This window comes from Silene latifolia, chromosome 9, assembly GCF_048544455.1.
Source record: "Silene latifolia isolate original U9 population chromosome 9, ASM4854445v1, whole genome shotgun sequence".
In the NCBI taxonomy this organism is placed as follows: Eukaryota; Viridiplantae; Streptophyta; class Magnoliopsida; order Caryophyllales; family Caryophyllaceae; genus Silene; species Silene latifolia.
The window spans coordinates 39,158,819-39,185,123 of record NC_133534.1 but is presented as its reverse complement, the minus strand read 5'-3'; the positions used below and the strand labels follow the sequence as shown (position 1 = coordinate 39,185,123).

Here is a 26,305-nt window from a genome sequence, read left to right as displayed (position 1 = left end):
AATATAATATGAGGAATACTTTGCCATATTTAATTTTGTATAAAAGGACCTTGGGAAGGGGGTGAAGAGAAGAGTCCTCAAGGTGATATTTTCATGCTTAGATGATTCTATTGTTTGTAACAAATAAATAAAGGATAAGAAGAACTTACTAAAGTGATCTACAAGCTAAGACTAATAAGAATTGAGCTATTCAAAAATAGAAAGTTGTTCCTTTCTAGAGTTGGTAAGAAAACATGATTTACCAAAACAATATATAGTAATATAAGTGACAAACATCTTTTAGTGCAAAACTAATGTAATCAAAACAAAAGTGTTAGAGAATCTAGGGTTTAATATAAGACGCTGAGGTGACGGTTACATTATAACAGCTTCCGCTAAAGTTTTAACTGATAATACCCAGGATTTCCTGTAAGCTATTATAAATAGTGATCATTCTACTACTTCAATAACACAACAATTATCAACACAATTCTCTTATGAAATATTCTCACCAGCCCTCTTATAATATCCAATGGTCTAATCTTAAATATTAGAATAACATATCTTTGGTCTTCCACATCTAGATGTTTAAGACAAGTGAGTCACATAGTAACCCTGAACATCAACATCCACGAGGAGCCAAACTCTTGAATATAATGGATGACTTTACAACACATAGACCAATTACATCATGTGTGTATAAAATTAAAGCAACCTTCCCCAGTTCCTCCAATCATATTTAGTCCTTATAGACTGCTTGACTAACGCCCTCCAATTAATCCAACATTTTAACCCACTCATCCTCTCCTATAAATATAAAACCCTAAATTCCCATAACCATAAACAATCTGAACAATCATCATACAAATTGTACAAGTAATACCATTTACATACTACTAAAATAAATAAAAAAGATATTACCAAAGAGGTCGTAGTAGCCTAGTGATTAAAACTGAGGTATCGTGCCATAAATCACAGGTCCAAATCCCCCTTATCCCTATACTCACAGCATGTCTAGAAGAGGAGAAAATCAACCCATGAAAGTAGTGCATATTAAAACACAATATGTAGAAACTGATGCAACAAGCTTCAAATCAGTGGTTCAGAATCTGACTGGTAAGGATTCTACCATAGCCGAGTCGCCACCGCGTAACTATTCTTCTTCTTCAATGGCAATGAACGTGAAAAAGAGAGATCAGAATAATCATCATGTTTTGGATAGAAATGGTGGTGGGAGTTTGAAGTTTTTGGCAAGGGATTTGTCATTTGGTAGAATGCTAAAGGAGTTTCCTTCAATAGAAGAGTTGAACAAAATTCTAACCTTTGATTAGTATTTTATTTGTATGTTTCGTACATGATTAATTGTACTATAATTGTATAGGGGCCGAGGTAGGATTTCAAATTAGGATGGAGTTTATTCGGATATTAGCCTCATCGGCCAGGACGAAGCTAGGTTCAAATTCTACCTAGGGCCGAAGCATCAATCTTACTTATATTTTGGTTCATAGTTATTTTTTTTCAAACAAAAGTTAGTGTGTATTATATTTTTTTTTTTCAAAAAACTCGCTCGGGCCATGGCTCGGTCAGACTGTGCTTAGCTTCATTTCTGCTCATCGAACTCTTTCTTCTTATATTAATTAAAAAGTACTTAAATGTGGCTAATTGAGTGAAGTTAGGATACTTGAGATGGAAAATGACAATTGTTCAAAAGAGTAAATGATGTATACTAGTAATGTTACCTCGAGTCTTAGTCATAGCATACTTTAAAGGATAATTGTATTTGTTTTTCATACAATAATGTAAACCTCGCCATTAGAATCACATATAATATAATAACGTTGAACTTCACAATTAGATGAGTTAAAAATATATACTTGTACATAATAATAATATTACCTTGTCCTTTTTTGACAACGATTTGGCTGGAAGAATTTTGGCTACATCTTCTTACATTCCGTAAGTAGAGTTATTGAACTGTGATGCTCATGATTTGGAAACAAAATCCTTCAAGTCCATGGAGTCAACAAACATTACGGCATCCATGAAAAATAAACTTCAAAAATTGCAATTACATGCACATCAGGGCTATATTATTTCCATTCTTGTTAACACGGTAATCGGCACCAAAAAGGTAAAAATGACAACATTATTACAATGCTTTAAAGTTTTCCGCCAAAGATGGTCACTGTCACCTGGAAAAAATGTACAACTATATTTGTTATTCTACCATTAAGTTTACATCTCAATCACGTCAAATTTTAACCGTCTTCAACATGGATTTCCCTTAATATGTTGTCAGTGTCTTCAACATGAACTTCCCTCAAAATCATAGCAGCATCTTCCGGAAAAACAGGATTAATGTGACATTCGGTGGCGATTTCAAATCCAGCTAGTACACTTAGCTGAGGCACTATTTGCAAGAACCAATGACTGGAGCTCAAATATGAATTGTCGAGATGAAGGGGAGATGTATGAATCATAAAGTTGTAGGGTGGATAGTTTAATTGGGAAGCCATCTTTTTCAGCATAAGTTTGAGTATGCTACCAAGGTCATCAGCCTGCACCCAAGAGACCAAACATCATTAAATATTGACCAACTTTTTAGCATCAATAATTCAATTGTAATAACCTCAATTGACTAATTCAAAATCAAATTTGAGAATATTTTCTTTACAAAAATCTTAGTCATGATCCAAAACAACCCAAATTAAACCTCACTGACCCGACATATACTCAAAATGACCTGACTCTTGAAATGAAATGACCAGAATGAACTGCTTGCAAGGTCGGCGCGCAAATACTCATCTATCACAAAACTGGCAGCTAGGCTGTTTTGGTGGCCGTGGGGCGTGGGGCGTGGGCCTTTAACCACCAAAAGGCCTTACTTTAGGCAGGATTGCCTCAATTGTGACCAATATGTAATAGTCCGATATGTAATAAACACTATTTTAAGCAAATGTCAAGACATGAATATGTGAAAATTAGTCTGTGATTCGCTGTGAATTCAGCAAATCTGGTAGCCAAGATTTTACATGAATAATGATGCATGGTACTTTGCTCTCCGCTGATTTTAGCAGATAGCAACAACACAGATCTATAATATCAACATGAGGGCCAAGCATTGGGATTCACCTTGTCTTTGTCTATATCATGAAAATGTATAGAATGCTGACGGGGGATGATCCACATCTCAAAGGCATAGCTCGCTGCATATGGAACTACTGAAAGAAAATGCTTCGATTCATGAATGAGAAGCTCCTTTTGTGGCGCCTCACACAAAATACATCTTCCAGTCTTCTCAAAGTACTCCTTAGTAGCTTTAAGGCGAGAAGATACCGAAGGTGGAACTATAGGAAGAGCAATAATCTGACTATGTGAATGGCTCATTGATGCTCCAGCTGACGCTCCGTGGTTTTTGAAAACCTACACATTACATAGTATAGCACTTAAAACTCAGGAGGTTTATGCTAGTGACAGGATGCAATAGGAAAATTCATGACATCAAAATGATCAAAGTATCAAACACAATACCGATCTTCATTGTATGATAGGATCATTCCTAAACATAGACAATTCCTTGGAACATACTCCCTACGTCCTGGCCAATTGTTGTCCTTTGATTTTGACACAAAGACCACGGAAAGAGAAAACCAATTACTAAATGACAAGTGGACCAAAGTGAGTGTGATTGATCAAATTACTCATCAGCTCATTCTTAAAATAGAAAGGATAACAATTGACTGATCTTCATGGTTGGCAGTCCAGAAATCATTTTTTGAGCAAATAGATCCTTTCATTAATAAAAAGTCATACGAGACCTCTACACCTAATTAATCATGCAAGCGTCAGCTGAGCCACAATCAACAAGGGTAGGGATTCAAACCTGTAACTCAAAGTCCAAATTCTCCGTCTTAACCACTAAACTAAGACATTTCCGAAGTTAAAAGTCATAAAAGAAAGAGAAATGCAAACCTGAACATATTTAACAGAATCAAAAGCAGCTATCTGAAGAACCCTCTTCTTATAAGCCATAACAACCTCCCCAACACCAGACCCGGGAAGATCCGACAAATGAATCGGGTGTGTTGGCGACTCAATTACGACATCATGGAACCCGAACCCGGTTATCACCCCACACTCAAGTGAATCGGGCGGGTCGTGGGGATTGATATCTCTGCTAAGAGCAGGATACAAGTTTTGAATCACCCTTATTCGCCATCTATTCGGGTCAGAATCGTCGCAAACCCGGAAGATTTCAGGGGCACACTCGTGCTCGTGTCCGATACAGAAAGGGCAGACATGGGTTTGGGGTTGGGTAGGGTCGGATACGGGTGATTTGGATTTGAAGTCGGAGGGTCGTTTGGATCTAGCGGGTGAGAAGATGATCCATTTGTTGTTGATTTTGTCGTTTCGGAGTTCTGGGTTTCGTGGAGACGGTGATGAATTTGATGCCGCCATTTTTGTGGGGTTTTTCGAGGTTAAGTGAGGTCCAAGAACAAGGGAAGTCTGGAGCCTTGTTTTCTTCCGTGGTGGCAAAAAAAAAAAATATGTTTCTCTTTATCAAATCAGAATATTAATTTCAACTAGTTAATCTTAAAATGAGTCAAAGATCACCTATATATAGGACAAACCTTTTACATATCTCACTCTTTTGTCCTAATTATTTTACACGGGTAATTTGGATTGACATTGAGCTTCTCGATAAAAAATGTCGCTCATCATCAAACTGTCATAAATGTCGTTACATGACGGCTGACCCATTATATCTTGACAAATAATTAGTTTCATTATAGACGGATATATCCGTCTAAAGTGAAAGACGGATCACTTTAGACGGGTCTAAAATGAAAGACGAATATCTCTCATCTATAATGAGAATTTGTGCTTAACAAACTAGATGTATTAATATTTCGATGTTCTTTAAAGTTAAAATCCCAAATAAAAACCGCCTGGCAAATCATAAAAGGTAGTCAAGTTCAAATATAGTCAGCTAAAGTTATCTTTTTGTAATTTTATTTACCTAAGAAGTAAAAAAAAATCCAGCGGAAAGAAAAATACCACAAAAACAAGGTGCACGAAACAAATCTATAAAATGGTATTGCTGGAACGTTCTCTGTTCTCATATGTTGATGCAAGAGTTGGAAACAAACCATAGTTCAACATAACCTGAGCAAACAGGATTGAGTGTCGGAAAATGACACTCCGACAACAAATGGCAGAAGATAACACAAACTCATGTCTACAAATGATAGATACGTCGTGATTAAAGAGGTAGACATCAAGTATCGCAAGTAGTAATAGGGTCCGGCCATTTACATTAAGCCAGGTACTGAGCCATCCATGACTGGAAGCGAGACCAAGCCAGCTCAACATTAGCTTCATTTAAATCTGGCATTCCCATACCCTTTCTCCTCTCGATCCCTTCTGCGGACATGTTCATGAAAGCATGAGCACTTCCTAGGTAGATGTGCACCTCAGACGGGACACCTGATGCCTTCAGCTTTTCCTCCAAATCTTTGGCTGCCTGAAATGTCAAACAGTACAGGCGAGATTGTAAGTTTATACAGTCTTCGGAGACAAAGAAAGACATGAATTGATATTGAAGAGTTCTAGGGTGAAAACTTGAGGAGAGGAGGTCTCGTAAAATGCGACCTCATTAACTAATCGCTAAAACCTCATATCCCTTCCCATCTACCTCTTTTACCCTTTCACAACCCTCGCTCCCCTAGTCCCCTTGAAACCACCATCATCATGGTTCCGGTGACCCTTCCTATTGCACCACCCCCAAGCTGGCAGCCATCAACTCAGTTTAACTTCTTCATATTGGAGGCATCAGCAAAACCAACCAACTAGCTCGGAAAAGGGTTTAGAAAATCGGAGAAGGTGAGGTGGGGAAGGCAGTTACTGGCACTCAGGTGGCCTGTTTCGGTTGGGGTGGAGGGAGGGATCTCAAAGGTTTTTGAGAAGTCAGAGAGAGCGGTAGACGCCAGGACGGGGTAAGGTACAACCGCTGGACCTTGGCAGTTCAGGTGGTGATGGTGGGTGGGGCGGGGGTTTAAGGAGAGAGCAGTGAAAGGATAAGGTTTAGAAAACATGGTGGGATTGAGAAGTCAAAAAGATATTACACAGTGAAAGCTTAAGGATTGCAGGTCCGTAAGGCAAATCTTATGCCCTGAACAAGGAAGCCGCATGCTCTCATCAAGTATCCAGCAATCAAGCATGAGCAGAAAGCCATTGGCGAGAAATTTTTTGCAAGGGGTAGATCAAAGGCCCAAGCACAACAAAGAACACATTTTCTTATCAATCAATCAATCAATCAATCAATCAATCAATACTATATATTAATTCCAGAAACCAAGGGACTTCAATGTAATTAAAGAAATTTATACAAATTAATTATACTATATAGTTTTAAATCGATAGCACCGTGTGATGGACCTGATAAAGGGACCTCAATGTAAATATTATATAATTTTGCTTAAAAGTATAATATAAAGATGCCTTGATAAAGAATATTTATGGAAATTACATTAAATTAAAGTAATTAAATTTAGAAAACACAAGAATATAGTGATTTTCCTTAAAATTAACATGCCCCACTTATGGAATTAATTAGTATCATCATAGAATTATACATTAAATTAAATGTAGTAAAAGTAATAATAGCAGCAACGAGATTAATTAAATTAACGGTATTAATGTGGGAGTAGTGACAGTTATAATAATGATAGTGGGAGTAGTGAAAGTAACTACGAATGTAGTGAAAGTAAGAGTGGTAACAATGAGAAAAAGTATGAACAATTAAATAACCAATCGACTCAAGGAAATATTTTATTTATTTAAATATAGGCCGGATAAAATTAACGGGAATAATGAATTTAACAGGAAAAAAAATAGAGGAATTAGTAAAAGAAACAATAATAACCACGAGAGTAGTGAACGTAATGATATTAAGAAAGAATGTCGTGAAAGTAATAATATTATGGTTTTTCTAAAATGTGCCCCATGGGCACATGATAAGCCTTATCTAAATTCAAATTAATGTCTTTAATTAATTTATTTTCACTAATAGAATATTTCCTCACCCAATTGTGAGTGTAGAAAAATAAGGAAATGGTGATTGTAATTGAGAAAATTTAGGGAAATTGGATAAATTAAAGATGGAACAAAACTTAACCTATGCCTAAAACATTTATTAACATGTGCCTATTGGGCACATTTTAAAAAAACCCATAATATTAATAGCGGGGTAGTGAACATGTCTCAAAATTTGAAAATAAATTTTACATTTCATCATAATTAGAAGATATGCCGTAGAAAAATATATTACAAATAGTGAATGTGTGAGTTAGACAACTCCAACATATATAGTTTATTTCATTGAAAATAAAATTTAACGGTAAATAGAGGTAGCCCGGGCGAAGCCGGGCACCAAACCTAGTGTGAAACCTAAAACAGAAACCATGTGCAGCACTAGCATTGCACCTTGAACATAGATGGCACATAGGTATACTCACTGAAACTAGCGAAGAATTAACTAAACAAGTCCCAACATATATACATATAGTAACATGTACCCGTAATACTAGTAAAAATAGCCATGTGCTTGTGGTTACATAAATTAGACAACAAGGCAATATTTTAGCACACGCAGGAAATAATCGCATATTCCATCCAGAAAAGGCTCGCATGCTGGATACAACAACAACAACAACATCAGAGCCTTAATCCCAAAATGATTTGGGGTCGGCTGACATGAATCATCCTTTAGAATCGTCCATGCGTGAACGCACACCTCAAAATGCGAAAATATAGAAAAGAAAAACTGAAAAACAAAAGGGAAGTGAAACATAATACAAAAGAAGGTAAACTTGATTCACTTTTAAGGTATTCCATCCAATAAAATAAATAATGAGGAACCAAATTAGTAATAACTCAGAATTCAAAAAAAAAAAAAAAAAAACCCCAAAGCGACACAAAAAATCTGTGTTTTACAGCCAAAAAGTCATCCCAGGATGATAAAATTGCCCACCAGTGAAATTATACCTCATGACCAGCAGGAACAAGCTACTAAACTTAATCAGAGAGAGTTCCAAATAATAGAACACTTATCTTCTTATATTCTTTTGAAAGGGAGTGGGATTGGGAGGTTGAAAGGAACTTTTTACCTTCACATCTGAAAAGCCAGCAAAGTTATCCAGTTCCCCAAAATGACCTTGGACAGGAGCTTTAGCCTGGGCAGGATCAGCAAGCTGTGGGGAAGGTGTTCCATAGAAGCCAACAACAGCATCAACTCCAGGAACAAGCACAGCACTCGCAATTGCAAGTGCTCCTCCCATACAATATCCAGTTACTCCAACCTGTAAATATGTATGAAACAAAAACACATAACCAAACAGAAATTTGTTACAAGTGTAACTTGTTCCCATGGAATAAAGCAAAACAGCTCACTAACATGGCTGTCCTTTTTATCTTCATGTAATAGTCAGAAAAATTAATTTCGGGTCAGTTCCATTCCAATATGGGTCATCTAGAAATAGCCTCTTTGCTATTAACACAGAAGTAAGGTTGTGTTTGTGGGAGCCTTGAGGCACTAGGAAGTGGGATAACATTGTTGATGGTGTTGTTATATGTGACAGTTAACTCATCTGATTCTTATCCCAAAAAAACCCAAGGCAAGTATAATGTTTTACTAGGACAAACCTTCTCTGAGCCATTTGCCTTGAGCCAGTTGACTGAAGCCTCAATATCCTTAACAGCACCTTGCCAGTCTAGGCCTTCCATTAAATGCTGAGCTTCTGCGACATCCAAACCAACTTTTCCGCGGTACAAGCTGCAGCGACCATGCAAGATTGTCAAAATCAAAAGATACATCACATCATGTCCCAACAATATTAAGGTGATCAGACAACTAGGAATAGCATACTCTGGAATAAGTGCTTTGAACCCAGGCTCCAGCTGAGAGATCTTTACAGCATGGTTCTTGACTTCATAATCAACACCCCACCATTCTTGAAGCACAACAATTCCGGGAGCATTCTCTTTTCCAACAACGTATGCATCAAAGGTCTAGTAGTGAAACAAGAAGATTTAATTATTTTGTTAGAAGCTCATAATCATATCTTAATGCGTTCTACTTCAAAATAGCACAGCCATGTCAAGCATAAGTGCATAACTTACAACCCAAAACAAAATCCCTTCACAAAATATAGGAATCCACAAATGTACTTAATAACTGGTGGTGCGCATAAGATGATCCATGTAAGAATTTTCGCCTAACATTCCACCTTACAATCAGTTAAGAAATTATTAGCTTATTGATAGCATTGTTTTGTGTCGGTCTAAGAGGGTGATTTTATCACCCTCGTGTCTCTTAATATGGGTCTTTTGGTTCACTTTTCCTAACAATTGGCAATCGGTTATATGGTGGTAACTTGTGCATTTTTACTCGATTGAGCACATAATCCTTATGCATGGAACCCGAGCGGCACTAGAGCACCTTTCAAAGGTCAAGATAAGGCACAAGAAGATCACTTGTAACCCGGAAACAAGTTGGGAGAAGTAGGAATGAAGACTAGAAGAAATGAAGGCAATTGAAGAGGTCTAGCTCGTGGAAAATAGAAATCCCAAAATGCGAGCCGGTCGCGACTGCTGCAAAGAAAAGGTCTTGTGGTGCGCACTATTGCGCAGTGGAACAAAGAACTTGCTTGCGCGACTGCGCAGCTACGCTGCGGGTTTTTCTAATCTCGTTTGTGGGCTTCTTAAGTGGAAATCTTTCTAGGTTTTCGTGAAGCCCTATATATACCCGAGAAGTTTGAAGACCTGGGATTATCACCTACCATCATATCATCTCTTTTAATCTCATCCTTAGGGTTTAATCTTGTAATAATTTAGAAGACTATTTGGATGCAAAGTTGTAATCTTTCTTTATTTCTTTGGGTTTTTGAAGACTATGGAAGGCTAAATCCTTCCCTACTTGGTGTAATCCATTGCAAGTTTCCATCTTTATCATTGTATTGACTCCTTAATCTCTACTCTTTCATTTATTTCAATTTCTAAGTTCTAATGACATGATGAATGTTTTGTTGTGAGAAGTAATTACTCTTGCCTCTTTTTCATTCATCTATTGCTTGTTGTTGCAAAGTTGCTTGCTTTTGTAATAACTTGTTGAAGCATCTCATGATTGTTGTTATCTTGGTTTAAAGTATCAACCTTTGTGAGTAGAAATTGATTGTATCATAGGATTTGTTGGTTTAAACATATCTTTGTGATATCCCATTTACTTTCCTCTTGGTTTTGTTCTTCATGCTCTTGGTTACAATTCTTACATGGTTTAATGTTAGAATTTGTAGTTTAAGTAGGATTATCATTGTTGGCTTAGATAGTGGTAATCACTTGCTTGAGGATTGTTGTTGGGTAAATGAAAACTAGAGAGAAAAGAGTCTTGCTTTGAGAAAAGTTGGAACTTGTAGGATTGCACCAAGTTCTCTTAATTATTGAATCATCTTACTCACCAAGTGTTTGTTATATTGCTTGTTAGACTAATTTTGCAAATTTTACTTTGTTCCATGTTACCAATCAACTCAAAAACCCCCCTTTTCATGTCTCTCTATTGTTTGTCATTGTGAATAACCATTGTTTGTTTATAATCTTGTCTTTAATAGTCAATAGTTTACATTTCAAGTTTTTTAGCTTAAAAGACCTTCTCTTGGGTTCGACCCTTACTTGCACTATATTACTTTATCATTTAGAGTAGTCTAGAGTATAGTTTGGCTTAGAAATTGTTAATTTGGTAGCTTAATTCTAGTATATTAACGACCTAGTTTATTGCTTAACAAATTTTGGCGTCGTTGCCGGGTAAGGGCAACATAGCTAGAACTTGAGTTTGTGAATTTATGTTTAGTTGTTTTATTACTCCTCTTGTTGTTAGAAGTAATAGGAAGTTCTAACTTGTTTGCTTAGTGCGAAGGTTTATGTTTGGTTCCCCACAACACGGTGAATCAACTCCCGTGGAAGAAGACGCTTTTGGAGCCTATTCATGGTTATTTACTAACCCTTGGTACCAAAGAGCGCAACGAGAACATAGAGTAGAAGAACCACCTTTAGAAGCCCCTATTGAAGAAGATCCTATTGACGTAGAGCCAATTGAAGTGGAATACCCTTCAATGGCGAATGATACTAGAACTATTAAGGAGCTCCGGGCAAGGAATTATGACACTCAACCTCTTTGCATAGGCTACCCACCCATGGGGGCTAATGCCAACTTTGAATTGAAGGGCTATTTCATTCACAACCTCCCAAGGTTTCATGGACATGTGGGAGATGACCCAAATCGCCATCTTTCCGAATTCCATATGATGTGTGAAGGTGCCATTCCAAATGGTGTCACGGAAGATCAATTTAAGTTGAGAGCTTTCCCATTTTCACTTCAAGATGGGGCAAAAGATTGGTTGTTTTACCTTCAACCGGGTACAATCCATACTTGGAAGGACATGAAAGCGGCTTTTCTTGAGAAATACTACCCCGACTCAAGACATAACCATGCAAAGAAAGCCATCACCTCTCCGGAGCAAGATGCAAGTGAGAGCTTATATGAGTATTGGGAGAGATTCAAAAAGTTAGTTGCTCAATGTCCTTACCATGGCCTTAGTGGTGATGACCTTTTGGTCAACTTTTGTGATGGTCTTACACAACAATACCAAATCATGGTTAATTCCGCTACGGGTGGTGGAGTTGACAACTATTCCGTGGCGGAGGCAAATGAGATCATAGAAAGGTTGGCCGCTAGCACAAGAAACTATGGAAGAAGCCGAGGGTCAAAGACTCTTAACTCCATTGAGACACCTTCTCCTTCTACTCACAAGCTTGAGAAAACCGTGGATGATCTCACAAAAATGGTTGCTCAACTAGTGGGGAACAATCAAGGAGGAGCACAAGGATCTAATGTGGAGTGTCATTTTTGTCAAGGACCACACCCAATGGAAACTTGTCCCATCATGGAAGAGCAAGGAATAAGCAAGGAGAATGTAAGTGCAATGGGGTATGGGAATTACAATGCTAGAAATCCTCAAGGGGGAGGATACTACAATTATGATCCTAGTGGCAATACTTACAATGTTGGGAGTAGAGACAATCCTAGACTTGGTTGGGGTGGTGACACCTCAAAGAGTTTTGTGAATGGTCAATTCAACCACTTGAGGGACCAAAATTCCCGACAAGGTCAAGGTTCAAACTCTCAAGGGAATAGGAATGAGACTTTCAACAACCAAGGTAGAAACCAAAACCAAGGTCAATCATCCCAATTTGGCAATCAAGGTAACAACAATTCTCAAAAGGAACCAAGTGTTCAAGACTTGCTTAAAAACATTTTGCAAGAGCAAGTCAAAACAAACACGAGGCTTGACAAGATTGATGCCGATAAGAATGTTAGTGATGTCAAGGTTGCCAACCTAGAAGTCCAACTTGGCCAAATTGCCAAGAACTTGCCAAGAAAAATCAAAGGACCTCAACTTCTATTCCCTCCACTACATTTCCTCCTAGAGAGAATGCTAGTGTCATGACATTGAGAAAGGGGAGAACTTTAGAATCCCCTCCCAAGAAGAAGAGAAGGGGCAAGTCACAAGAAAGGGTTATTGAGGTTGAAGATCAAATTGAAGAGGAACTTGTGGTTGAACAAGGGAAAGGATCATCTTCAAAAGCTAATGAGGAAAAAGAGAGGAGTCCTTTGAGCATTGACAAAGGAAAGGAAGGAAGCACCAACACAAAGGATTCACTCCAAGAGATTGAAAAGGAATATGAACCGGAGGTACCATTTCCTAGTGCCCTCACAAATCCCAAGAAGTTTGATAAAGACACCGATCTTTATGAAACTTTTAGGAAATGTGAGGTCAACATCCCTCTTTTTACTATCATCAAAACCGTTCCTAGGTATGCAAAGTTTCTCAAAGAACTTTGCACCCCTAAACGGAAGCCAAGGAAAGGAGTAGAAAGGGTCACGGTTAGTAGGCATGTCTCGGCCATTTTCAAACAAAATCTTCCCAAAAAGTGTGATGACTCGGGCATGCTAACTATACCGTGCTCAATTGGAGGCAAAGATTTTGCTAGAGCTATGCTAGACTCGGGGTCCTCTATTAATGTCATGCCTTATTCCATTTATGAGACTTTAGAATTGCCTCCCTTGTCTAGGACCAATGTTGTGATCCAATTGGCGGACCGTTCCACAATTCACCCCAAGGGTCTTGTAGAGGATGTGTTGGTAGAAGTTGATAAATTCATATTTCCGGCCGATTTTTATGTTTTGGATATGGAACCGGACTCTAAGGCTACACCCCTCATGAGAACCTCTAAAACCAAGCTTGACATGTATGATGGAACTTTGACCATGGAATTTGAAGGGAAAGTTTTGAAATATAATGTGTATGAGACGATGAAAAAGACCGATGATTTGAGTTGTTGCTACTTTCTTGACAAGATTGAAAGTTTGGCAAATCGGGTTTACCAAATTGGTCATAGGGACCCACTTGAGGTGGTCCTCACTAACAATGTCGAGAAGGAAGGGTTGCGGTTTTTGTTGTCTCGATGATGTGCGAGGAAAGTATAGAAGCATTGGAAAAGGAAGAACCATTAGAAGAATCAAAGGAAGAAAAAGAAGTGCAAGAAATCGAGGACGAAATGTCGAAGCGGAGGCGCGACTGCGCATGCCCAATGCGCGACTGCGCGAATCTGCGCGACTGCGCAACCCCATGCGCACTGCGCAATTTCAAAATTTCCACTAAATCATGTTTTTCTTCCTATTCCTATGACAATCCATCCACATTTCTTCCTTTAGAGGCTTCCCTTGAGAGACCCCTTCCATCCATCATTAAACCACCCACCCCCAATCTCAAACCACTCCCCGAAAATTTGAAATACATCTTTCTTGGGGCAAATGACACTCTACCCCTCATAATTTCAAACCAACTTGAGAGTGATCAAGAGAGGAGGTTGGTGGATGTTTTGCAAAAGTATAAAGAAGCATTTGGATGGAGCATCGCGGATATCAAGGGATAAGCCGAGCACTTGCATGCACAAAATTCGATTGGAAAAGGATGCAAACCCGTCCGCAACCACAACGGAGGCTTAATCCACCTATGATGGAAGTTGTCAAGGAAGAAGTTATCAAACTTCTTCAAATGGGTATTATCTTTCCAATTAGTGACTCCCGAACGGGTAAGTCCTACTCAAGTTGTGCGAAGGGAGGGGTGACGGTAATCAAAAACACTCGAGGGCATTGATCCCCACCCGTTTGCAAACGGGATGGAGGGTGTGTATTGATTATCGCCGCCTCAACCAAGTCACTTGGAAGGACCATTTCCCCCTACCCTTTCTAGATCAAATGCTAGATAGGTTAGGTGGGAAAGAGTACTATTGTTTTTGGATGGATATTCCGGTATTTTCAAATCCCCATTCACCTGGAGGATCAATCCAAAACAACCTTTACTTGCCCATTTGGTACTTATGCTTACCGCCGCATGCCCTTTGGATTGTGCAATGCCCCCGGCACTTTCCAACGATGCATGATGAGCATTTTCTCGGACTATGTGGAGCGCATTTTGGAAGTCTTCATGGATGACTTCACCATCCATGGGGACTCATTTGACTCGTGTCTAGACCATCTCGCTATGGTCCTATCACGGTGCATAGACTCTCACCTTGTTTTAAATTCTGAAAAGTGTCACTTAATGGTGAGTAGTGGAATCGTGTTAGGACACATAGTGTCGAAAAGAGGGATTGAGGTGGATATGGCAAAGGTGGATGTGATTAAAACCTTACCATATCCATCTAATACTCGAGACGTGAGATCGTTCTTGGGAAACGCGGGTTTTTATCGAAGGTTTATTAAGGATTTCTCCAAAATAGCTAACCCTCAGTGCAAAAACTTTTGCACAAGGATGTAGAGTTCGTGTTTGATGATCATTGTAGGGAAGCATTTGACTTGTTGAAGGAAAGACTTGATCGGCCCCAATCATTCAAGCACCCAGTGGGATCGGCCTTTTGAGATCATGACCGTCTGGCGATTTTGCCATTGGAGCCGTGTTGGGACAAAAAGATGACAAAGCCTCATATGTGATCCAATATGCTTCTTCACTCTTGAATGACGCTCAACGAAACTACACCGTCACGGAAAAGGAATTTTTAGCGGTGGTGTATGCCATTGAAAAATTCCGGGCTTATCTCTTGGGTGCAAAGGTCATCATCTATACCGATCATAAGTCTATAAGGCAACTTGTAGACAAGAAAGACACCAAGGCAAGACTCATGAGATGGGTGCTTTTGTTGAGCGAGTTTGACATAGAGATCAAGGACAAGCAAGGGAGTGCTAATGTGGTGGCCGACCATTTGAGTAGGCTTCACATCAACGAAGATCTCGTGAAGACTATGGGGGTAGTTGACGGTAGCTTACCACATGAATCCCTTTACTCCATGAAGGCCGTTGAGCCTTGGTATGCCAACCTTGTCAATTACATGGTCACCAAGAAGTTTCCCACCTCACTTTCATCTAGTCAAAGGAATAAGATCAAGTCCGATTCTAAATTCTATATATGGGATGAGCCATACTTATGGAAAATGTGTCAAGACCAAGTCATCCGGCGTTGTGTGCCGGATGTGGAAATTCCATCCATCCTAAAGCATTGTCATGAGTACGCTTGTGGGGGTCACTTTGGGCCTCATAGAACGGCACGTAAAATCCTTGAGTGCGGTTTCTATTGGCCCAAGTTGGTTAAAGATGCTCATATTTTCGTTACTACTTATGATAGATGCCAACGTTTTGGCAACATATCACGTAGGAACGAAATGCCCCAACAACCGATGCTCTACTTGGAAATTTTTGATGTATGGGGAATAGACTTCATGGGGCCATTCCCTAACTCCTATGGATACATCTACATCCTCTTGGCGGTCGACTACGTGTCTAAGTGGGTGGAAGCCATTCCCACAAAATGTGATGATGCAAAGACGGTGCAAGCATTTGTCAAAAGCAATATATTTTCAAGGTTCGGCTTCCCAAAAGCCATTGTGAGTGATAGGGGAACTCATTTTTGCAACAAGGTGATCTCCACCTTGCTTCAAAAATATGGTGTGCTTCATAAAGTTTCTACGGCATATCACCCCCAAACAAATGGCCAAGCGGAAGTCTCTAACCGGGAGGTTAAACACATCTTGGAACGAACGGTCAATCCCGACCGAAAGGATTGGAGCAAGAGGCTTGAAGATGCTATTTGGGCTTATAGAACGGCTTATAAGACCCCAATTGACATGTCCCCATATAGGCTTATTTATGGAAAGGGATGCCACCTTCCCGTAGAAGTGGAGCACAAAGCCTATTGGGCAATCAAAGCTTTTAATCAAAATGTCGATGAGGCGTGATTGCACCGGAAGCTTCAAATACAAGAATTAGAAGAGCTTAGGCACAATGCCTATGACAATGCTAGCATCTACAAGGAAAAGGCTCGGTCTTGGCATGACAAGATGGTCACAAGAAGGGTTTTCAAAGAGGGAGAAGATGTGTTGGTTTTTCAAAGTCGCCTCAAGAATTTTCCCGGCAAGCTAAGGTCGAAATGGTATGGACCTTACAAAGTCAAGAAGGTCTTTCCACACGGAGCGGTGGAGGTGGAAGACCCGACCTCGGGAAAAGTGATAAAGGTAAATGGGCAAAGGTTGAAGAATTACTACAAAGGAATCGAGCTACAAGGCGAAGAGGATCTTCTTTTAGAAGACCCAATTTACAAAGATTGATTCTCCAACATTGACTAAGTCGAGCCATCGACGTTAAATAACGGCAAATTTGTAAATATTCTATCCCAATTTAATTGCTTCCCTAGCGTAGTTTAAATTCCGCAATTTAATTCCGCAATTTAATTCCGCAATTTCATTTAAAGTCATTCCATTTGCATTTGACATGAAAAAAAGGCACTTGAGGTTTGTTAAGTGATGTAGTGATTGGCAAGAACCCTCTTGGAAGGCGTGCCCAAGAGGAGAAGAGAGTCGGGTTCAATAGAAAAAATGATTGGAAGAAGCTTTGAAGAAGAGATCAAGGGTAAAAGAAGAAAAAATGAGCAAAATTTGAAATTTCACAATTAAAAGAGCTGAGCACGAAATCTGCTGAAGAAGCGGCGCAGCTTTCTGCGCATACGGCTTCTTGTGTCTTGCACTTTCTGTGAGCATGAACGATGATTGCGCGACTGCGCAGTCCGTAATCTCGGTTCTTTATCTTTTCTTATCCCGTGTTCAACCCTCATTTCTTACCAAAGCTTTTTCGACAAAACCCCAACATTCACCATCTCATTCACTCCAAGTCCAACCAAATCACTCCATATCAACAACAAACCTACATCTCATCACCAATTTCTTCAACAAATTCATCCTTGGAATCAAAAACACCATTAAATCTCCAATTTTCTGACAAAAATCCCCCAATCTCCCAAACCCTAGATTTTTTTCGGGTTGATTTGAAGCTTGTTCAAGTGGATTTCTGGGTTAAAAAAGGGTTTTTATGCAACATTCTTCCGTATTCCAGCAAGATTGAGGATTTCCGAGGAGGTATAACAACTTTCTTCACTTTCTTTATCTTGATTTATTCAATTCAATTTCCTTTGTGTAGTTGAGTCGGATTCTTGCTTATGAATCGCTTTGTTTGGGGATTGTTGGCAATCATTTTTACATTAGGGAAGGCAAATATTCAACAAAATTACCTTAGCTACAACATTTTGTGCTAGTGCACACAAGGTGTTTGTTGAATTGCCCCTTAGAAAATTTTTCAGATTTTTGGTTGCTTTTAAGTGGTTGTTTTTGCACTTTTAAAAGAAAACAAGATGGTTTTTGGTCTTGGCAAAGGAAAGTCTAAGAAGAAGGGTGACTCATCCAACCAACCTCCACCAAATGCACCACCCAAACCTTTTAAGGGGGATGAAGGGTTACCAAACAACCTTAAGACTCACTTTAGGTTTCTTGGGAGTAAGCCCCTACCGGTCTCCAAATTTCTTCACCCGGAAACCTTGAGGGATTTGGGTATTTTCGACCACACCCTTGCCTTCCTCACCAAGGTGGGGTTAGAGAGGTACATTAACCTTCAACCTCGCACATACCCCGCCTACCCCTTAGAATTCCTCTCGACCATCCAACTCACGGGGGAAAGGGGGAGTGAGCAAGTGAGCTTTAGGTTGAACAAAACGTGGCATACCATACCCCTTGAGAGAGTGAGAGAAATTTTGAGAATCACCAAACCACCCTCCTCCTTAAACCTACCGGGTACGGCCTTGGATGATACTTGGTTTGGGCTCACAAGGAAAGCACCCCGGACAAACAATGACAAAATATCCTCAATCACAAACCCCCCCATCCGGATTCTTACCCGAATGATTTCATGCTTTTTCTTTACGATGGGGGAGCCTACCAAGCTCAATGATGGGGTCCGTGAGTGTTTGTGGGCGATGTTGCCCGGGGGAGGGAGTGCGGATTAGGCGAGGCTTTTTGTGGTGGGTGCGACTAAGCAACGTGAAAAGAAAGGAAGTATAAATTGTGGAGGTTTGGTCACTCTTTTTGTGGTTAGTTTGGTTGGGGATATTAGGAAGAAGCGACCTCGAGTGTGGGGGAATCACCTATCTGATGAAGCGGGGTTGGTAGAGACTCACATGATTCTTCCATTGGATACGGTTCCATGGAGTTGTTATTGGTTAGGGGAGGGAAAAGTGCAATACATGAAGCTTCCTTTGAATGGCCCCCTCCCGAGTGGACCACATGCCCAGGATTTCTTTTGTCCCCCGGAGGGCAATCTCCCCAACCCACCCCCACCAAAAATTCGGAAGAGGAGAGCCGTTGAATTTCCCTTGATCCCCAACATGAAGAAGAAAGAGAAGTTGAGATTATTGAGGGGGGCTTCCATGAGACCCCACACATTCCTTCATCCTCCCATCCGCCTCAAGACACTCCTATGTTTGAGGCCGTAGGTTCCTCAAGTCCACCTTTACCACCTTGGCAACACCAAATGTTTAAGTACTTTGAGGACACCCGGGGGACGTTGGAAGCGATTAGTGGGAGGGTTGATAGCTCCCATTCTTGGCAACAACAACAAGCGCCAAGATTGGAGAGTTTTGATCAATTTCGGAAATCGTTTGAAGAGCATAAACGGTTAGGAGATGAGGCCGAATTGGCCCAAAAGAAAGTTCTTGAAGACATTGCCAAGAGCGAGAGAGTCTCTTGCGTATGGCAACAACAATGTGCCAAAGCTTGGGCGGAAAATCAAGCCATGTGGCAAGAACAAAACAAGTGGCGGGAAGAAGTGAGTCAACAATTTGGGGTGCAAAACGAAAGGCACCACCAATACCTTGACGACTCCTACTACGGCGCCAAAATTTGGTAAGCAATAAACTAGGTCGTTAATATACTAGAATTAAGCTACCAAATTAACAATTTCTAAGCCAAACTAGCCACAAAGGAGTCTTCATGGGCTTTGGCGTCGTAGTAGGAGTCGTCAAGGTATTGGTGGTGCCTTTCGTTTTGCACCCCAAATTGTTGACTCACTTCTTCCCGCCACTTGTTTTGTTCTTGCCACATGGCTTGATTTTCCGCCCAAGCTTTGGCACATTGTTGTTGCCACGCAAGAGACTCCTCTCGCTCTCGCAATGTCTTCAAGAACTTTCTTTTCGGGCCAATTCGCCTCATCTCCTAACCGTTATGCTTTTCAAACGATTTCCGAAATTGATCAAAACTCTCCAATCTTGGCGCTTGTTGTTGTTGCCAAGAATGGGAGCTATCAACCCTCCCACTAATCGCTTAACGTCCCCGGTGTCCTCAAAGTACTTAAACATTTGGTGTTGCCAAGGTGGTAAAGGTGGACTTGAGAACCTCCGCCTCAAACATGTGAGTGTCTTGAGGCGGATGGGAGGATGAAGGAATGTGTGGGGTCTCATGGAAGCCCCCCTCAATAATCTCAACTTCTCTTTCTTCTTCATGTTGGGATCAAGGGAAATTCAACGCTCTCCTCTTCCGAATTTTTTGGTGGGGGTGGGTTGGGAGATCATCCCTCCGGGGACAAAAGAAATCCCGGCATGTGGTCCACTCCTGGGAGGGGGCCATTCAAAGGAAGCTTCATGTATCGCACTTTTCCCTCCCCTAACCAATAACAACTCCACGGAACCGTATCCAATGGAAGAATCATGCGAGTCTCTACCAACCCCGCTTCATCAGATAGTGATTCCCCCACACTCGAGGTCGCTTCTTCCTAATATCCCCAACCAAACTAACCACAAAAAGAGTGACCAAACCTCCACAATTTATACTTCCTTTCTTTTCACGTCGCTTAGTCGCACCCACCACAAAAAGCCTCGCCTAATCCCAAGACTCCTCCCCTCGGCAACATCGCCCACAAACACTCACTGACCCCATCATCGAGCTTGGTAGGCTCCCCCATCGTAAAGAAAAAGCATGAAATCATTCGGTAAGAATCCTGGATAGGGGTTTGATTGAGGATATTTTGTCATTGTTTGTCCGGTGCTTTCCTCATGAGCCCAAACCAAGTATCATCCAAGGCCGCACCCTGGGTTTAAGGAGGAGGGTGGCTTGGTGATTCTCAAAATTTCTCTCACTCTCTCAAGGGGTATGGTATGCCTCGTTTTGTTCAACCTAAAGCTCACTTGCTCACTCCCCCTTTCCCCCGTGAGTTGGATGGTCGAGAGGAATTCTAAGGTGTAGGGGGTATGTGCGAGGTCAAGGTTAATGTACCTCTAACCCCACCTCGTGAGGAAGGCAAGGGTGTGATCGAAAATACCCAAATCCCTCAAGGTTTCCTGTGAAGAAATTTGGAGACCTAGGGGGCTTACTCTCAAGGAACCTAAAGTGAGTCTTAAGGTTGTTTGGTAACCCTTCATCCCCCTTAAAAGGTTTGGGTGGTGCATTTGGTGGAGGTTGGTTGGATGAGTCACCCTTCTTCTTAGACTTTCCTTTGCCAAGACCAAAAACCATCTTGTTTTCTTTTAAAAGTGCAAAAACAACCACTTAAAAGCAACCAAAAATCTGAAAAATTTTCTAAGGGGCAATTCAACAAACACCTTGTGTGCACTAGCACAAAATGTTGTAGCTAAGGTAATTTTGTTGAATATTTGCCTTCCCTAACAGAAAATGATTGCCAACAATCCCCAAACAAGCAGTTACAAGCAAGAATCCGACTCAACTACACAAAAGGAAATGAATCGAAATTTTGATGAACAAATAGAGCCCAACACGTTGGAAATGGACATCTTCAATAACCAAATGAACCAAATTCGTGGTGATATTGATGGAAATAAAATCGATGAAGAGGTTCTTCACACTTTAGACAATGAGTGTTTTGATGATGGTTCCTTTGATAAAGAGAATGAATGTGAGGTTGAAGACCCTTGTCCCTTTAATCTTGATACGAGCTACTCTTATAAAGAGTATTGTTTTTGGGATGATGAGAAGGATGCTTATGTTTTCACCACACTTCCATGCCATTCCCCCGTTGTGCTATCTACCGACACCTTATGCACTAGGGATGATGGTTCCTCGAGTAATAGTCATGTGGATGAGGACAACTCATCGGTTCTTAATGGCCTTGGAGAGGAGTTGTCGTGTGAGGAGTCATTGGGTCAAATTGTTAAAAAAGATGAACATGAGGGAAGTAAGGTTGAGGAAGAGGTTGTTTACACCTTTGACAACTCTTATTTTGAGGGTCTATTTGATGAGGGAGATGATATGTGTGACTTGAAACCTTCTTTGGCCTTACCATCCATTGAGATCCCTATTCACATCCCTTGTACCGAAGTTGATACCTCACATCTTGATAACTACTCCTTGATTTGTAGAAACTCTTGTCCGGAATTGACCCTTGAGGAATCAAGGAGTAAGGTGTTTGAGAAGAATGAGGAAGGACCAATGATTTGTGAGGTGGTTGTGATAGAAAAAGAGAAGGTGGTAGCTCTTGAAGATGTTTGTGACCCTTCAAAGATTATGAAACTTACAAGTGTGGGGGTCAAGGAATATGCAAAAGAGGGAATGGAAAATGAGTTTGTAGAGGTATACCCCCTCAAGGAGGAACCACCTCAAATTTGTTTTGAAAAGCCATCAAGCTTATCACCCAAAGAAGCTCATGAATCCCATCATTCTTACTTGGTTTTCACCACGTCCATCCCATCATTCAAAGAACCTTATCGTGACAAGAAACCGTTCCTTAGGCATGAAAAGTTGAAATATGTGTCTTGTGAACACTCGGTCCTTACTTATGCTTGCTATGTGGGTGATCTATACTATGGTCATGCTTCTTGTTTTTGGGCTAGTGTGTATGACAAGTTACTAAGGGCGTTGCGTTGTTCCGCTCTTGATTCTTGAAGAAGAAAAATGTTGAAAAGGCGTCGAGCAAACGACGAAAACCAAAAGCGCTTTACGGGAGGCAACCCGTACTCCTTTTACATTTCTTTCTTTCCCTTTGCATTTGTAGTACTCTTCTCCACATTGAGGACAATGTGGAAATGAAGTGTGGGGGAGGAGTTTGGTTGTAACATATGTAAGTTTTATTTCATGTTTTGATGCATATTTTTGAAAAAAAAAAAAAAAAAATTGAAAAAAAATTGAAAATTGTAACACCAAAAAGATGGAGGGATAAGAAGGGAGTGATAAGGAGGGTCTTGGAAGGAGGCTAGATTAGGATTTAATTTCATTTTGAGTCACAAAACTTGTCCCAAATCGGTGGATTTTTGTTTTGGCTACTTTGGTTGTTGATTTGCTTGGTGTGGCCAACCAAGTAGCATGATCCTACTTTGCTTGGAGTGATAAGGGGGTGATATAAGTGGTGAATTAGGATGTTTTAGGAGTTGCTTAGGCCACTTTGCTTCCACCTTGGGATAAGGTGAGAGTGGCCATCTCTTGTTGGTGATATAAGAAGGGTGGAGTTGCGTGATGAGTCGGCGTTGGTGGTGTGTCGTGTCTTGTTTGAGGGAGAAATAAGGAGGGTGAGTGAGTGAAGAGTGTGTGCAAAAACTTTGAGTCATGTCTTTTTCTTTTTAATCGGTGGTTGTGTTTTGAGGGAGGCATAAGAAGGAAGAGGAAAGGGAAGAGAGATCATTCCCTCCCACACCCTCTTGTAGACTTTACGGTTGCTTGTTCCGGGTTTTGCTCGGGACTAGCAAAAGTCTAAGTGTGGGGGAGTTTGATAGCATTGTTTTGTGTCGGTCTAAGAGGGTGATTTTATCACCCTCGTGTCTCTTAATATGGGTCTTTTGGTTCACTTTTCCTAACAATTGGCAATCGGTTATATGGTGGTAACTTGTGCATTTTTACTCGGTTGAGCACATAATCCTTATGCATGGAACCCGAGCGGCACTAGAGCACCTTTCAAAGGTCAAGATAAGGCACAAGAAGATCACTTGTAACCCGGAAACAAGTTGGGAGAAGTAGGAATGAAGACTAGAAGAAATGAAGGCAATTGAAGAGGTCTAGCTCGTGGAAAATAGAAATCCCAAAATGCGAGCCGGTCTGCGACACTGCGCAAAAAAGTCTTGTGTGCGCACTATCACAAGCAGTCGAACAATGCTTGCGCGACTGCGCGGCTACGCTTTCTGGGGTTTTTCTAATCTCGTTTGTGGGCTTCTTAAGTGGAAATCTTTCTAGGTTTTCGTGAAGCCCTATATATACCCGAGAAGTTTGAAGACCTGGGATTATCACCTACCATCATATCATCTCTTTTAATCTCATCCTTAGGGTTTAATCTTGTAATAATTTAGAATACTATTTGGATGCAAAGTTGTAATCTTTCTTTATTTCTTTGGGTTTTGAAGACTATGGAAGGCTAAATCCTTCCCTACTTGGTGTAATCCATTGCAAGTTTCCATCTTTATCATTGTATTGACTCCTTAATCTCTACTCTTTCATTTATTTCAATTTCTAAGTTCTAATGACATGATGAATGTTTTGTTGTGAGAAGTAATTACCCTTGCCTCTTTTTCATTCATCTATTGCTTGTTGTTGCAAAGTTGCTTGCTTTTGTAATAACTTGTTGAAGCATCTCATGATTGTTGTTATCTTGGTTTAAAGTATCAACCTTTGTGAGTAGAAATTGATTGTATCATAGGATTTGTTGGTTTAAACATATCTTTGTGATATCCCATTTACTTTCCTCTTGGTTTTGTTCTTCATGCTCTTGGTTACAATTCTTACATGGTTTAATGTTAGAATTTGTAGTTTAAGTAGGATTATCATTGTTGGCTTAGATAGTGGTAATCACTTGCTTGAGGATTGTTGTTGGGTAAATGAAAACTAGAGAGAAAAGAGTCTTGCTTTGAGAAAAGTTGGAACTTGTAGGATTGCACCAAATTCTCTTAATTATTGAATCATCTTACTCACCAAGTGTTTGTTATATTGCTTGTTAGACTAATTTTGCAAATTTTACTTTGTACCATGTTACCAATCAACTCAAAAACCCCCCTTTTCATGTCTCTCTATTGTTTGTCATTGTGAATAACCATTGTTTGTTTATAATCTTGTCTTTAATAGTCAATAGTTTACATTTCAAGTTTTTAGCTTAAAAGACCTTCTCTTGGGTTCGACCCTTACTTGCACTATATTACTTTATCATTTAGAGTAGTCTAGAGTATAGTTTGGCTTAGAAATTGTTAATTTGGTAGCTTAATTCTAGTATATTAACGACCTAGTTTATTGCTTACCACTTATTAAATGTGCTTAGGAGGTATCAACAAACCCAGCGAGATTGCATCCTAAAACCAGTTAGCAATGAGAACAGTAAGTCTATAAGACTTGTACCTACATTCCACCCACATCGTTCACAACAAAATGAACCTTATCTTAAATCCTTGCTATTGTACTTGGAAGTTATTATATCTAACAACCCTTCTACTCATTATGAAAGATACCAATTTTCAAGACATTCGAAAAATAAGTTTTGATGTCAAACTAATTCAGAGGCGGTCAAAGCTACAGAGGTTCAAGAAGAAAAAAGTACTCTTTTAAGTAAAAACAGAAAAGTCAAACTATAGAACGAGAAATCCCAAAGCTGGTACTCGGTTGGCCGTTCAGATAATTTGCACCTATTTATCCTTCAAAACAATCGTAGAAAACAAATACTCCCATTCTAACATTTTATTAAAACCGATGGGGAAAAAGTGTAAAAGAACCACAATCAATGGATCATCACACATCAGCACTGCATTTGACCGCATAAGAGGTTTAGCTACTTGTGATATTTCAGCAATACAGTACGGTGAATATTGGTACCACGAAAACATGTACGGATTCCATGTACCATTTCCGTGTCCTATCTTGTATCCCACTATTTCTATTTCCAACACATCACCCTTAATCATAAAAAATGATTGTCTAAATTATAGGAATACGACAGAACGACGTGTCAAAAGGTAAAGGTAATGAAACACAAGATGAGACATGAAACCAGAGAATCAGTTCTCCTCGGAAACTAGCCTAAACATAACACTTGAAGGGTCACATAAATGGCCGGATAGGAAGGTCAAGTGCATGCAGTCATACCCTTGTATTAACAACACATAAAGACTATCCCTAGATGACCCAATATAAAAATTGCATCGAGAAACGCATCGAAACGCTGCTAGTTTACAATTAAAAGACGGGGCATTTTACTTTATTCCATCATCATATTTACCAAACCAGAAAATAATGGGTTTTAATAAGTTTTTAACTGTATAGAAAACCCGTTTACATTATACAAACAAATTCATAATTAGAAAATTATGAGAACAATAAATGAACAATTGTAAGTTTTAAAAGAAAGATTAATAAAAAGTAGAAACATACAGTGCCGTCGCGGTGAATCTGAATTTTCTGGAAGGCAGAATCAGCCATTGATCGAATTTGAAGGCGACTATAGTTAGATGATGATGAAGAGGGTTTTTTAAGAGTAAAAAGATGGAGTTTGGTGAGGTATGATGATGGTGATGAAGGTTTAAATAAGGTTGTTGAAGCTCTTGCTATGCCTCCTATCATTTTCCTCCTATTTATTTATTCGGGGTTTATGTGACCATTTCAGGCTTTTCTAGAGATTCCACTGGGTTTGGATTTTGGTTCGGTGAACTGTACCGGTTTTTGATTTATGGGATTTAATACGGAGTATTTTTTAGTTCAATATATAACTAGAGGTTTTCGGTTGAAGGCTTGAAGCCCTCTGAATGTAGAAATTTTAAAACTCACGAGGAATAACTTTACCATTTTAGTGGCTTTATCCGGCTTGAATCCGGACTACACCAGATGAATTTACCTGCAATTGACCATTAACTATATTCATTCA

The 26,305-nt window shown here is 39.8% G+C and overlaps 3 protein-coding genes across 3 annotated transcripts; 1 reads left to right on the top strand and 2 right to left on the bottom strand.

Annotated features, from left to right (window-relative positions):
• The first annotated feature begins 989 nt into the window (after window positions 1-989).
• Window positions 990-1,310, top strand: LOC141600903 (VQ motif-containing protein 10-like). Its single transcript, XM_074421161.1, has one exon. The coding sequence runs from the start codon at window positions 990-992 to the stop codon at window positions 1,308-1,310; it is 321 nt and encodes a 106-aa protein (XP_074277262.1).
• A 691-nt stretch (window positions 1,311-2,001) lies between these two features.
• On the bottom strand, window positions 2,002-4,568 carry LOC141599629 (ADP-glucose phosphorylase). The gene is made up of 3 exons (XM_074419704.1): window positions 3,952-4,568; window positions 3,112-3,402; window positions 2,002-2,537 (listed from the first exon to the last, which is right to left on the bottom strand). Exons 1-3 carry the CDS (start codon window positions 4,435-4,437, stop codon window positions 2,238-2,240), a joined length of 1,077 nt encoding a protein of 358 aa, XP_074275805.1. The 5' UTR covers window positions 4,438-4,568; the 3' UTR covers window positions 2,002-2,237.
• Window positions 4,569-5,050: 482 nt separating this feature from the next.
• On the bottom strand, window positions 5,051-26,275 carry LOC141599630 (uncharacterized). Its single transcript, XM_074419705.1, has 5 exons — window positions 25,816-26,275; window positions 8,906-9,048; window positions 8,683-8,812; window positions 8,148-8,339; window positions 5,051-5,503 (listed from the first exon to the last, which is right to left on the bottom strand). The coding sequence occupies exons 1-5, from the start codon at window positions 26,002-26,004 to the stop codon at window positions 5,297-5,299; spliced, it is 861 nt and encodes a 286-aa protein (XP_074275806.1). The 5' UTR covers window positions 26,005-26,275; the 3' UTR covers window positions 5,051-5,296.
• Window positions 26,276-26,305: the final 30 nt, after the last annotated feature.